We start from the raw sequence: 15743 nt of genomic DNA, 5'->3' as shown, positions 1-15743 counted from the left end.
GCACGCACGCACACGCACACACACACACACACACACACACACACACACACACACACATATATATATATATATATATATATATATATATATATATATATATATATATATATATATATATATATATATGTATATATATGCAGATATATTTCTAATGGAATGACATTGTCTAGACATAAAGTTTAAACCAATACTTTGTAATTCATTACTTTTATTCTACCAAGCATTTTGACCCGGAAGCAGTTTTTGTTCCATGCTAATTCAATGCTTGAGCTCGAACTTGATGCTGCAGCCAAAATAAACACACCACTTCTCTTTTGATTTAGTTTTAATCAGAAATGTCAAGGTGAGTAGTCCAAGTGATGATATTACCGATCACTGACGGCGGTTTGAGAGTGTTGTTTAAATGACTGATGTCAGTGCATGCTATTGGGACAACTGAAGTTAAACTTGAGGTTTAATCAGATCAGTGTCCTGTTAATTTTACCCAGTTTCTTCTAAATATTACCACATTCCTTGTTTATCAGAGATAAATGTTGCATTGATGTTTTTATAACTGTAATGTCGGATTTATTCGATTAATAATGAAAAGCAAATGCTAGCTGATAGCTGGCTGGACTGGTCCTGATTTATGAGCTCCGCTCAGATTATTGTATTTTCAGATCATGCAACTGATTTATTCGTGTTTTTAGCTTTGCAATTTAGCGGCAGAAGGTCGCAGTGTCGTGGGCCAATTTAAACAGGCTTATAAAGGTCATAGATCATTCCAGGGGATGTTAAAATTATGTTTTACAGACAGGAAAAGGTCATCGAAATGAATCAAGTATTAAAAGGGCATGTTTTTGTTTTTACAGTTATTATATATTTGTCCAGCTCTGATCTGTTCTAAAATATTCATAAAATATGCCAGATGTATATTGCACGTGTAGAGTGTGTGGAGTATTGTTTAAATACGCTTTTATAAAATAAATAATATTTTGAATTCGCTTTCATTTTTAAATTTTCAGTATTAGTTTTAATTTTACTTTAAGTAACTTTGCTAGTTTTTTTTTTGTCATTGTATTAGATTTAAAAAAATATTTCTTATTCGAATTATTAGTCATTGTAATATTTAGATGTAGACATTGTAATAGTTAAACGATTTTTGACAACGGCTCTTGTCATTAATATATAATAAATAACAGTAACACAATTTCTGCCTTAAAATAGAAGATAAAGCTAAAACTGAAAACGGTAAAAAAAAAAAAAAACACTACTAAGCATGAAAAATAAATACTAGATCATAGATAGCACTATAGAGCATTGAAATATGGACTTTTTTTTATGATTCATGGAAACCTTTCCACAATATTGGATTTTTGTCTAGTTTATAGCAAATAGCATGTAGACTGGAATGCCATTGTCAACAATCATCAAAACATTGTAAAGTTAAGCAGGCCATCTGAGGTCACTGTTAATGTAGGTAATGTAGGACATGGCCTAGTTTATTAAAACAGCTATAATTTAAGCAAATAAGTAATTGCGATGAAACTTGGTGAATTTATGTAGTAAGTCAACAGGAAGTTACTCGACTCATAAAAATTCATAAACCTTAAAATAACTCTAATTATTTTGTATGCAGTGTCTTAAGTGAATAAATGAGTCAAAGCAGTTCACAGAAGGTCTGAATGGTTCATTGTGAAAATGTTCTGAATCAGAATGATTCTGTGATCGTATCAGGATTGGCTCTTGCAGTGCTCAATGAGGTCTCACGTCAGCGATGGCTGTAGTGTCGTGGAAGGAGATCTGTCTTCTGATTGGACTGGTGGTGGGCTGCTATTGGAACAGCCTGCTCTGTGGTTTCGTGTTCGATGATGTCTCTGCCATCCTGGATAACAAAGACCTTCGCCCCACCACCCCACTGAAGAACCTCTTCCTCAATGACTTCTGGGGCACACCAATGTCAGAGGTAACCTTGAAGAAATCCAGTCTTGGTTTCTTGAGACGTGATGTTATTGGAGCCTTGTGTCCAACCTTGTTTTTTGTTTTGTTTTGTTTTTTATCCAGGAGAGGAGCCATAAGTCCTACCGGCCGCTCACTGTTCTCACCTTCCGCCTCAATTACCTGTTCAGCGCGTTAAGCTCCTCTTCATACCACCTCTTCAACGTGGTTCTCCACGCTGTGGTGTGTGTCCTCTTCCTTCACTTCTGCCGTCTGCTCTTGGACCGAAGCACCAGTCTCATAGCGGCTTTGCTGTTTGCTGTTCATCCCATCCACACAGAGGCTGTAAGTATCTGCTATTATGTCACAGATTCATCAACATGGTTTATGTGACAAAATCATGAAGATAAGCTTCATTTGTGGAATTTGCTTCTGCTATATTAATGTAAAGGGACTCTGTTGGTCAATATGTTCAATAGTGTTGAAGTTTCCTTTATCATCTACTCTTCACTTTGTTGCTGGAGGAAACTATCATTGGCACAAAGTTGAGGAACAAACACTTGAATTAAGTGTCTTTGCAGATGCCACCTCATGGTGGCAGTAATAGGCTGAGCTTGCTGTCCCAGTGTGCACATAAATAGTCGTGCATTATCATGGAAAAACTGTTTGAAACCGACTTTGCTGTAGGACTGGTGTTTGTTTATCAGGTAGAGTCAGTCCTGCTGGTGAAATGGTTGGTGGATCAGTCCCTGTGCAGGTGACCGAAGAACTTTCTCTAAAAACTACTATACCCTCTACCACAGTGCTTATCTTTAGATTGACTATTGATATGATGTATAGTACGTATCTTTGCAGAAAAAGTTCCTGCCTACTAAAAATAGTAAAAATAGTTTACTCAAATAGTCTAAAATGGTTATTTAATACTGTATATATAATATTTGTTGATTATAATGTCATTTAAATATTAAATAGTTTTTGATCCATTATATTTTTGTAATAATAAGTTTGCATTTATGCATTTAGCAGATACTTTTATCCAAAGCAACTAACATTGCATTCAATGGGATCAGAATTATAAATTTCTATAATTATAAACAGCATACACTATATATAATATGCATTTTATATATATACCAAGATGTGTGACTGGCATAGTTTTGAATGAGGAACAATGCAATGCTCAATATGGCCACTCTATCAATTGAAGCCCCACCTTCTAAGTAAAACAGCCAATCGCTAATGGTTAAAATACATACATATATATACTGTTGCAATTAATCATATTTATTGCAAAAGATAAAATACAGACATGTCTTTTTTGTCATTAAATTAACAAAATTAACAAAATATATGAAGAATGATGATATATTCAGACATGATGCAAACAAATAATGTAAGGTTGATTCCTTTTGGTTAGGGATTCACAGAAATGAAATCAAACTCTGAAGCTCCAACTTTTGCCACTGAGGTATAAATCAGACACATTATAAAATGGCTTAATCGAATTTAAATCTGGAAATAAACAGAGTTTAGGAGGAAAATTGGATAACATTATGACGTTCAGTGAATGAGAAATATTTTAAGGTCACTAATCAAATAAGCAAATTTGTGACACCGAGTATGTGAACTCCTCAAAGGTCAGATTCTTTGCTTCCATTGAGGCACAAGATGCTTTTCTCAAGTCGTGGTCATTGGGGTTTTGGAGGTCATGTAGTTTGAGTGCTGCTGTCCATGAAGCACAACTGAATACTAAAACATTCTGAAATGTAACTTTTCAATCATTTATCATTTATTAATTATTAATCTTATACTGTAATTTGTGATGAAAAATGCATTAAAGTTAATTACTTTTGCACTGATTGTCTCAGTCTTTTGGAACTCACTGCACTGTATATAACATTTTGTAACAATCAATTATACCATATGATGATCTCATATAATTGCTTGAATTATTTTCAGCAAAAGTTCTCATAGGTTGTATGAAAAGGAAAAGTAATTCTGTTTTACAGATATGATTGATAGCTTAAAACTGGTTCCTCTTGCACCAGTCACATGACTTTAAATGGCTTCCCATCCAATCTCTAAACGTGGTGTAAGAAGAAATCTTACTGTAAAAACATGCTTCATAAGACACTTCATTTTACGTGCATCAGATTGGTATGTATTGGTGAATTGAAATTCCACCTGTTATGAGTGTTGAAATCTTTCGCTATGTGCAGGTGACAGGTGTTGTTGGCAGGGCTGAGTTGCTGTCCTCCATTTTCCTGCTGGCTGCTTTCCTGGAATACACCAAATCAAAAGGCGCCGATCACTCCATAGGTAAGCGTTGCCATCGCATAACCACATAATCCCTTCATGCACGCTGCAACAAGTTCACTCCTAGGACACGACGCGCAAGCTGCGACTCGCCTGCCATTCAAAAGCTCACCAAGCTCCCCACCCAGAAGCCTTGAGTACACAGCTCCAGTTTCACAGATCGATCAAATTGGCATGTTGTTTCTGACTTGATGCATTTCAACACAATTATTATATTATACCATCAACCTCCCACCATGATTCTTGCCATTTTTTTAACATAATGTTAATCCCGTCATAATATTTTTGTTGTTGCCTTGTCTATGGTGGGATTATTTTCTTATTTTTTTTCGATTTTTATATTTAGGATTCCATGTCTATGGCCATTGCATCACATCTTCAAAAGTGTGCAACTTTATGTCAATTGAAAAACCATCTCAAGATCCTTGCGTTCGGTTTCATTTGTTGCACGCTGTCCAGCTGTTTTTGAACACAAGACACAGTCGTGTGAACGGCTCCTAATTCATACTGTGCTGCCTGCGTTGGGTGTGTGGTTTGGCAAGTCATATTGCGATAAATAATCATGCTAAATTAACAAGTTAAATTGACAGCCCTGTTTACATTAAGTGTTTTTCTTCAATTCCCTTTTAAAGACTTGTGGGATGGGATTCCCCAGCCACCCAGTGAAGAACAACACCGGGCTGCTTTCCTTCTTCCACTTTCTTAAATCTGAATGGTGTTTGAAAGATGCATAAAGTTACTCAAAAGCACTTCCGACATATAAAAAATGAGATTTCCCTCTTTCAGTGTGGACTCCCATCATTTCTACCGTGTTCCTGGTTGCTGTTGCCACGCTATGCAAGGAGCAGGGAATAACGGTCATTGGGATATGCTGTATTTACGAGGTGTTTGTTGCCCAAGGGGTGAGTGTGACATTTATTTATCGGCTCGTAAATAAAAAACGTGTTGACGTGCATGGTTAAAGTCAATAGGATCTGTCACAGGATCTTGGGATCAAAAGCTTATTTGTTAATAAGTTCAAAAAAGACAACTGTTTTGCTTTTAATAGAAGTCATAAAACATCCTTTTCTTTTTTATATTAAAAGGCCTATTTTGTTGGCAGAAAGACAGAGGGAAATCGAAACCGCTACCCAGATGGAAAGACTTAATGCAACCTCATGGGGCGCAGCCTTGCATGATGACTGCAGACATTTTTGTCCACTTTAGTCTGTTAGTGTCACTATCTTGACAGTTTAATACCAAAAAAAAACAAAAAACTCATAAACAAATTAATCAAATAGCTAAATGCATATGGTTGCACTGGAAAAAAATAGTAAATTTATTGTAAAGCAAATAACTTTGAGGTATCGGCAATTTCCTGTGGTGATGTGTATTGGTTATAAAGCTCTAAATCCCTCTCTGGCTGTGAAAATGAACCCGTTTCACTCAACGACCGTTTCACTCAACGTCTGGACGGTCATGTCAGCTCATTTGGTGTGAATATCAAATTCGTTTAAAAGCCCAAAGGGCACGTCTGCATTGAGTTTTTCGAGGGAGAGTGTGAAAATCAACACTGAGGCATCAGCCGAGTGATAACCAACAGTTTATTCAGGTTTCTTATCTGAGATGGCTTTCAATACCTTCTATCTGGAAAAAAAGCGATGCAAGACATGACTATTTTGTAAGTGACAGTTGAGTAAATAACTTTAGGGCAACATCTCTCATTTCTAAAGGCAGTGAAACAAAACAGCAAAGTCTCATAGTTTTGTTAACCACAAGTCTTACCAGATGTGAAAACACCCTGTTGCTTGTTCGGTTTAAAACGAGCTGCAGGATTTCAAAAATCAAAATGTTTTGACACACTGACATTAGTTAGATGTTGCATGTCAAAGTCATTAAGGGTACAGTGTCCTCTTTAAGAGTCTTTTCAAACGTGTCTCTCTTGTTCCCAGCAGATTAGCATCTGTATTTGAATACAAGTAAAAGCCACTTAACAATGTAGCTTTATTCTGTCCATTAGCGTTCAGATGCTCGTCGGGGTCTTTGCTCTTTTGACAGCCTTCCATTCGCTTTTTATTATGCAATTGATTTTTTACATAATGGACTGTGGCATAATCCTCTTATGTGAGCTATGCTGAATGCAAGCAGCTGTTGTTTCTGACAGAAACTCGAGGTCTGTGGGTCCTTGCCTTGGATCTTTGCTCTGTTTAGTCTGTATGCGGCCCTAAGCTATGCCTTTAATTTAATCCATATGCATGAGTAGCACTTGGACTTTGATGTTTTGCTGAAAGACACGTTAGCTTAAGTAATTACTTGTTTAAATAAAGTCGTTTAAAAGTGCAGTATTTAAGCGATAATGTATTACATGTAGCGTTAATCTAATGCATCCGGATTGTGGCATGTGAAAGTTTTGTTGCAGCAACCTCTAACGTAGCATTATCTCTGTAAGAAGTGTAGTTTTTTTTTTTTGGGTCTGGGGGGTTGGGTGTGTGGCCTCGCGGTTAACCCGTTGGCAGACAGATTGAGATGTGGTGGTCAAATGGGTTGCGTGTGGTTTGAATACATCATGTGTTGTGTCTCTTGGCATTGTTGCCTGTCTTGCCACGTTTGCCGGCAACAAAAATTTAAAAATCCCTAAGCATTATGTAAGAATAATTATTACTAGTTAAATAAATGAAAATTAGTAATACTGTATATTTATTGTGAATACTTGTATAATTAAAGGGACCGTGAACCCAAAAATGAAAATTACACCATGATTTACTCACCCTCTAGTCATTCTAGTTTTATATGGCTTTCTTCTTTCAGAGGAATGCATATTGGCTCTAAGCTTTTTAATGGCTGTGAATGGGGTTTAAGATTATGAAGTCCAATAAAAGTGCATCCATCCATTGTAAAAAGTGCTTCATGTGGCTCTGTGGCCTTCTGAAGCATATCCATATTTACATATTTACAACTTTAAAACTGTAATCTCCAGCTACCACTAACTGTTGTATGCCCATCCATGAGAGAGTGGGATCATCAAATAAATGCAGCCTTGGTGAAAGTGAAAGTGAAAAGTGAAAATGAAGTGACATTCAGCCAAGTATGGTGACCCATACTCAGAATTTGTGCTCTGCATTTAACCCATCCGAAGTGCACACACAGAGCAGTGAACACACACACACTGTGAATACACTCCCGGAGCTGTGGGCAGCCATTTATGCTGCAGCGCCTGGGGAGCAGTTGGGGGTTCGATGCCTTGCTCAAGGGCACCTAAGTCGTGGTATGCACTCCCCCCACCCACAATTCCGTCCGGCCCGAGACTAGAACCCACAACCCTTCGATTGGGAATCCAACCCTCTAACCATTAGGCCACGACTCCCCCTAAACATTTTTATTTTTTCTACTCTGAGGTCCCCCTTATAATTTTATTAAGATTTATGCATCAAAAACATCATAATCCAGCAGCAATTGGTTATTTTCTGTCCTGTTTTAAACCCCCCTCATTGGAACAGTGTGTTTGCATAGGTGTGGCAGATTGTAGACTCAGAAGTAAATGCCCACTGCTATGACTGGCTAAAACTTGGGTATGTTTGACAGCCTACATCTTTTAGAAATGGATGCAGCTGTGATTTAGGTTAAAAATCGCATAAAAAACTCATATCAGTTGATCTGTTTAACAGACAAAGCAATAGTGACCACGTGATAAAAACATTTAAGGCCCCAGTTTACTTCAAACAAAGTTTGTTTTCGTTCTTGGTTTTTTGGGCAAATTTTTTATGGTATACTATTTCCAACACCCTTCGCTGCTGGAGTCGGGGTCTAGATTAATGTAAACATGACTTGCGACTCTCGTGCGTATCCCCTAAACACATTAAATAAATAAATAAATCGCATGTCGCAAAAGAAGGTGAAGTTGCAGAACACACCCACCGTTTGCGCAACCACCGCAGACCATTAGAAAAGGTTAGGACCATTAGGAGCCGAAACAAACTCCCCCAGAAATGTTGCTTTGGTCAGCTGTTTCAAACTGCCAAAACGAACTCAAAATGAACTTGATTTTGTTCAAAATTACGTCATATCAGTTCGTTATTCAATTTCATTTGAAGTATATCGGGGCCTATACTCACACTTGTGTGTTGCGACGTCATCACTGTTAGATCCAATATAGTCGGCACAGCTTTGTCTTTTAGTTTCAGTCTTTCTGAAAATCCTGCGTCGATTATGCCTTGTTTGTAAACGAATCTGTGGTAAAATAAAGTGAACAAAGGACCAAGTTCTTACTGACATGGTCTGGAACTTCAATCACACTACAGAGACATCTTTATCATTTGGTTTCTGTGTAGACCTGTGAGTTCGCCTCTCGTAAATGTGTGAATCGTTGGGAAGGGACAAATGGGCAGCGATGTAGAAGCAGACGTTGATCTTGCTCTGTGGAGATGGTGTTTAGCCATACTATGACCATTTTAAATTAATTTACATTTTATATTAGTTATATACCTGATTTGTTGAAGCGATCAGCCCATTAGTGTATACCAGAGGTGCCCAATCCTGCTCCTGGCGATCGACTATCCTGTAAAGTTTAGCTCCAACTGTAATCAAACACAACTTCCTTTTATTTTTAAGTGGTCCTGTAGACTTTAATTAGTTGCTTCAGGTGTGTTTGATTAGGATTGGAGCAAAACTTTGCAGGACAGTCCATCGCCAGGAGCAGGGTTGGGCACCCCTGGTGTATACCATTACTCAGCTTACTCAGGTGCAACCAATCAACTTCCAGATCAAACACTAGGCTAATTGCCCCACCTGATGTTAGTTGTAGTGGTTTTGATTACTAAAGAATAAAACCAGCTGTTTCGTGAAGATTCCACTTTTAGTAGTGCATTTAGTACTGCAATTTCTGCGAAGAGTTCACCATGGTTGGAAAAATGCTCTCAAAAAGCCTCCGGGTTAAAAATGTACCACAAGTTAGAAGACGACTACAAAAACATTTTCAAAGGCTTATGCTATCCCTCCAAGTACTGTTCAGAGCATCAAGAAGTGGAAAAACATATGGCAATGCATTACCTAGATCAGGTCGTCAATCCAAACTGGATGTTAATCACAGATGCATGTATATGTATGTATTTACTTCTATTTTATTCCTCTTGTCATGTAATTTTCTCCTGTTTTTAATACAGTTCACTTTGCCCATGCTGATTGACACCCTACTTCAGGTGTTGAGTGGACAAGACGGTTTTCCCTATGCTGTTCTCCAAACCCTTTTGAAGCTCATTGTCCTGATCATCAGCACACTATTGTTGGTCATCGTCAGGGTGCAGGTCATTCAGTCCCAGTTGCCAGTGTTCACCAGGTGAGACTACACTAAAACCTCTGTCGGGTTATACACCAGCATTTACCAACCATTATTCACAACACCCCTTTAGATTTCTCAAAAATGTGCTACATGAGGATGAAGCAGAACAAAATTACAAATAAAATACAATAATATTTAAAAGTAACACTGCATGGTGTTCACTGTGTAGATTAAATGGCAGTAGATGAATCTCTGTTTAAGCTGTTTGATTAACATTCACAACACAGCAGAAGGTATTTCTAGGCTATTTAGAGTATTAGAAGATATATATAGGATGTTTTACGCTATGATTTTTAAACAACTAATCTGTGAATCATTTCACGAATCATGAACTGTGGGGCCTTAGCAGAGTTTAAAGCAATGATAAAGTCTTGATCAATAGAAAGTTCAAAAGATCAACATTTATTTGAAATATAAATCCTTTGATGGTATGAATGTCTTTACTGTCTCTTTTGATCAATTTATAGCATCCTTAAAGAAAAAAATCATAATGAACCCGAACCTTTGAATGGTGCTGCACATACATGTTATTACACATTATGATATCTTGGCTGTGATTGTCACGCCTTGTGAGGGCTGCAAGATTTGGTGCAAAAAAATTAACTATTTAAAATGCAATTAAAAAATGGTGTGCTTGCTGCAATATTTGTGAAATTTTTTTATTATATATCAATATGGCTACAAAATAATTGTAATTATGATAATTATTATTATGCATACACTTGTTTTTGGGGAAGGCGTGGCCTAGTGGTTAGAGACTTTGACTCCTAACCCTAGGGTTGTGGGTTCGAGTCTCGGGCCGGAAATACCATGACTTATGTGCCTTTGAGCAAGGCCCTTAACCCCCATCTGCTCCCCGGGCACCACAGCATAAATGGCTGCCCACTGCTCCAGGTGTGTGTTCATGGTTTGTGTGTGTTCACTGCTGTGTGTGTGTGCACTTTGGATGGGTTAAATGCAGAGCACGAATTCTGAGTAATTAGTCTAGCTAAGCCATATCACAATTTTGGTTTCGTTTTCATTAATCATGCAGCCCTATGTCACGCATCATTATATTCAGCATGGACAAATGGCTTGTTGCTGGAAACTTGTCACATTAAGCATGGTGTAATTCACATCCCTGAGTGGCTATATTGCCTTAATAAACTGATTTATTACTGAACATTTGGTCTTAAAAAGGAAATGGTTAGTTTCTCAGCTCAAGCCAAAATAGTATCAGTCACCAAGGGGAATGATGTGACCAATGAATGTAAACACAACCATGGTATCATATAATGGGAAAATGGTTGATCATGCAGTGCATGATAATCTATTTAAATGATGAGAGCTGTCATGATGCTTATCTAAACATCAACAGCCTGGGCCTGAAATAAACTTGATCTATATATCATCTGATCTAGAACTGCCCCTATAGTAGTGAATAGATAGTGATTGACTCTGGCCACTTCTAAACAAATCGGTCATCTATGTGAATCCAAGAGCTGTGTGTGAAATGCCGAGACATACTCCTTCTGATTATCATCCCCGGGGAAGTTGATTGGGATCAGATGAAGAAATCCTCTTGGATTCGTCACGGAAGCCATCGCTAATCCCCAGACATAATCCACTGACTGTCTCCGACCGTCTGAATTAGTGTTATCACACGGCTCTCTAGAGACATAATACGCTGGATTAACATACTTTCTAAGTATATTTTGTCCCTGTATGTGCTGTATTCTGGAATATTGTGATAATGTTGGAATGTCCCAGCCAAAACAAAAACATTCTTCTTCCAATGCATTGGATTTATGGAAGGGTTGTGCAAAGGCTTTTATTGGATTTTTAATACTTGCAGTTGGCTCTCCCGCCCTTTAAACCTTTCTCCAAAACAGACCCCTTGGTGAAAGCCAAGCGATAAACTTCAGTTTATGTGCATTTCAAACAGCGGAAATATTTCATCTTTGGAAAATATTAGCTTCGAGCTTAAAAGGTATAAGGAATTGATAGTGAAGACTGAAAGCCTGTGTCAATATTCTGCACTTAAATTTCCTTTTTTTTTTTTACCTCTTAAGACCTGAGAATAAAGTTTTTGTTCTTCATGTCTTTACATTAAAGCATTACAAATAATGTAAAAAAAAAAAAAAAAAAAAAGTATTGAAAAAAAGAAGTGTAATAATGGGAGTAATAATTGACAAGATTTCATAGAATATTGTAAAGCCCTGAATGTGCTCTGTACAGTACATCCAGACTTAAAACTGTGGCATGTACAGTCTCAGAGAAATCCACAAAAATATAACATCCTCATATGAGGCCTCAGGTTCTTAAGAGGTTAAAGTAAAAACCCTAAACTTCAATTTTTTATGTTGTTACTTGAATGGCAGCATGTGTACTTAGAATATGTGCTGCCAAATGAATAAATGCACTTTCATTTGAAACCTGTTAATGCTTTTTATTAAATCAGGATGCTCTTGTTTCCTATTAATGGGTGTCCATAATCATTATCCCCAAAAAAGTGGCCGTTTAATGCACCATTAACATTACATGCTTGTGATTCAAAGAACTGCTTGTGATTCAATCAGAGTTAATGACCTGCTTCAACAGATCAGTCTTGCCAACTTGGCACCATGGTTATTTTGGTGACTTTTTTTTTTTTTTTTGTAGCCGCCTGATGCACCTGATAATTCAGTTTGGCTGTTTTTCAGTGTGGCTTGGATCTGTTTGATCTCTTTGTGGTTTCATGCATAGGGAACATGATGCATTGCAGTAAAATGGTCATGGGTTGAATTAAAACAACAACAAAAAAATGCTGTAAATTACAGCACTTAGGATTTTTTTTGTCTCTTCCTAGGTAATGTATACCTTGTAGTTTTATGTATTAAATGCGTACTCAAAGGGCATATGCTGCAGGCTTGGGCACAATTCAGAATTCAAGAATGAGCTTCTTTTCAGTTCATAGGTGTGAATTTGAATTGTGAGATTGAATTTAATTCGCAATGACCGTAAGTTTACTGAGTTGCAGTTTCCCATTTCCAAGATTAACTTTTTTAATTTTCAACAAATTATATTTTATTTTATATTTCCCATTTGCTTACTCAATTTAAATTCAGGAAATAATCTAGAAATGAAAAATCCTCAATTTAATGCTAAATGGTGTTGAATGTTGAAATATGCATTTCAGATCTCAACACAATGAGGCACCAATGTGTTCTATTGAATTTAGACCAATGAAAATATTATATTTACGATATCGGTTAATAATTCACAGACACCGCACTAGTACAAGCACTTATTCAAGCATTTAAGCAGTCATTCTAAAGACCTGAGAGTAAAATATAAAATATTGAAAGAAATGGCTCTTTAAAGAAGATATTACTGCTGATTGTTGAACTTATATCCAGTAAACATCCAAAACATGTTGAGTTAATTGATTAATTGATTTAGTGAAATATTAAACCTGCCTCTGCTTATCTCTATTTCTCTTATCAATAAAAACTTTAGTGTCTTTTAGTGTGGAATGTCTTAATGGAGAGGAGTACTCATTAATTCTATTCCATCTATCATCAGGTTTGATAATCCAGCTGCCGTCAGCTCCACCCCGACCAGGCAGCTGACCTTTAACTACCTCCTGCCAGTAAATGCCTGGCTGCTACTCAACCCCTCTGAGTTGTGTTGTGACTGGACAATGGGCACTATTCCTCTTGTGGAGTCCCTGATGGACCCTCGCAACCTCGCCACTGTAACATTTTACGCCATGTTGAGCCTCCTGGCTTATCACAGCCTTTGGTACGGCCACAGCTCTGCAAAGATCGTCATGATGGTATGTTAGTGGGTGGGGATTATTGAAATTCTGATTATATGTAAACTAAAGGAAAGTTAAGATCTCAGTGGGTTCTTCAAATGTACTCTTGAACATTTTATTTAGTGGAAATGCATTTCTGTAACCGGGACTTGGATGTGAATTTTTTTATTATAGTTATCTATTTAAATGCACAAGAAAACACAGAGGAGAAATTGTTTACTCAAAAACAGTTTAAAGTAATCTATCATCCCCAGTCTCATTTGAAATCTGCCAAATACAATTTAGGAGGATTTTCATCCATACAGCATAAACTTTACACATGAGCTGTTTTCCAGAATCCAAGTGAACTTAGTCTTGAATTAAGTATTCCTCATGGTGTAGTGTAAGCTAATGTGATGTAATTGAAATAAAAAGAAAATAAAAGAACTGGAGATGTGAGATGTATCTGCTTCAGGGAAATGAGGCTAATGAAAGGATTTGAGCAAATTACCTTAAATTCCCTGTAGTTGCTCCACTTCAAGGCCATCTTGGCACAGCTATTTTCCATGTTGCCAACTGGCAGAACAGCTTCTATACGGTTTAATTTCCAAAACTGGTAACAGATTAACTTTTTGCCACATTTTCAAGTGCCGGTGAACTGAGATGATTTACTGGCCGAAATAGTTTCTTCATTTTACAATAATGAAAATAATTATCATCTTAGATACATTTTTGGCATTTTTTGACTTTATTAGTATAGCACAGTGTAGGTGAGAGAGAGAGAGAGAGAGAGAGAGAGAGTTGGTTGGTTGTGATCGGGATCAGGTTAGTTTCTCAAGCTGGGATTCGAAGAACACAGAGTACTGAGAAGAAAATAAACTTAAGGCATCCTATAAAAACTTTTGTCACGGAAGTTTTTCAATTAGAAATGTTTTGTTTTAGATTTGAATCAACTGTATCACTTAATCGAATAAGGACTATTGCTCTTATTTCATTTAAACCAAGTATATTGCAGTTCCTGATGTTTCTGCCCAACTGATGCACATTTTACATTCTTTGTCAAAGAGAGTTTTTACTTATATTTGGCTCTTGGTTGGTGAATTAATCTTAGACGCTGTTTGTCAAGATTACGTTTTAGTCACATCAAGTCAGTAATACAATCTGACAACACAATTTTTGCTATTTAAACTGGAGCCCGACCGATATATCGTTTCGCAGATTAGATTAAACTTTATTGTCATTGAACATGTAAGGTACAGAATATACAGTGTCTACAATATGTTTACAAATGTACAATAAATAAACTGATAAGGCAGTACTATCGACATAATATCATAGTTGGTGGGCAGAATTCAGCAAGGAGACAGCTGTAGGGAAAAAGCTGTTCCTAAGTCTGCTGGTCCTTATCCGGAGGCTCCTGAAGTGCCTCCCAGAGGGCAGGAGGTCAAACAGTCTGTGGTCAGGGTGAAAGGAGTCCTTAAGAATGTTGCAAGCTCGACGTGGACTGCATTTTCTCTGAATGTCCTCAGTAGCAAGAAGTGTTGGCTCTGTGATGTGTTGGCCGGTTTTCACCACCTTCTGCAATGCCTTGCAGTCAGCAACTGAGCAGATCCCATACCAGAACTGTGATACAACTGGTCAGGATGTTCTCGATCGCACACTGGTAGAAGAGGTGCTGGTGAGCCTTCTTGACCAGGCTGGAGGTGTTTGTGGTCCAGGAGAGGTCCTCTGAGATGTGGGTTCCCAGGAACATGAAGCTGGATATACATTCAACAACCATTCCATTAATGTGGATGGCACCATGCCTACTTCCTTTCTCCTTCCTGAAGTCCACAATAAGCTCCTTTGTCTCACTGGTTTTAAGGAGCAGGTTGATGTCAGCACACCATGCTGTACCTCCTCCCTGTAGGCAGTCTCATCATTGTCTCTGATGAGGCCAAACACCGTGGTGTCTTCTGCAAACTTGATGATGGAATTGGATCCATGCACAGGCTTGCAGTTGTGGGTGTAGAGGGAGTAGAGGAATGGGCTCAGCACACAGCCCTGTGGTACGCCAGTGTTGAGTGTGATGGTGGTGGAACAGATGTTACTTGACCGGAGCTGATTGCGGCCACTCAGTCGATGCTTGTGTATATACCAATCGCAACAGAATACATTACCCATTATAATCAGTGATGTTGTCTACACTGGATGCGGCACGATGCGACATGACAAATCCCAACAATAAACTGATGCCTCATTCTATTCATGACATATTGACACAAATTTCAAATGATTTTCATCAGCCGCATAGCTTTGTAGCATCCTGTTGCAATGCAGACAGAGTGTCAGCATAGTTTTTTAGACTCCGTAACAAAGCAGATTGAAAAGGTAGTATCTGCAGTCCAATAGACTGCAGTGTGGTGGTGGCTTGAGTCTATTGAATGGTGATTTAATGCA

At 37.7% G+C, this 15743-nt stretch overlaps 1 protein-coding gene across 2 annotated transcripts in view; it reads left to right on the top strand.

The window, feature by feature from the left end:
* The first annotated feature begins 211 nt into the window (after positions 1-211).
* The window catches only part of LOC113043232 (transmembrane and TPR repeat-containing protein 3-like), a 29822-nt gene continuing 14290 nt past the window's right edge, over positions 212-15743 (top strand). Inside the window, exons 1-7 of one of the 2 annotated variants that reach the window (XM_026202469.1) lie at positions 212-343; positions 1717-1945; positions 2044-2262; positions 4137-4236; positions 5020-5135; positions 9372-9544; positions 13091-13343. In XM_026202469.1, the coding sequence (XP_026058254.1) occupies positions 1757-1945; positions 2044-2262; positions 4137-4236; positions 5020-5135; positions 9372-9544; positions 13091-13343 (1050 nt within the window). In that variant the 5' untranslated portion in view covers positions 212-343; positions 1717-1756. Of the gene's footprint in view, positions 344-1716; positions 1946-2043; positions 2263-4136; positions 4237-5019; positions 5136-9071; positions 9268-9371; positions 9545-13090; positions 13344-15743 lie in introns of those variants that run through there. The other variant, XM_026202470.1, reaches the window with a different exon arrangement.

This window comes from Carassius auratus, chromosome 25 (assembly GCF_003368295.1).
Source record: "Carassius auratus strain Wakin chromosome 25, ASM336829v1, whole genome shotgun sequence".
In the NCBI taxonomy this organism is placed as follows: Eukaryota; Metazoa; Chordata; class Actinopteri; order Cypriniformes; family Cyprinidae; genus Carassius; species Carassius auratus.
This window is presented reverse-complemented; position numbering and strand designations above follow the sequence as displayed.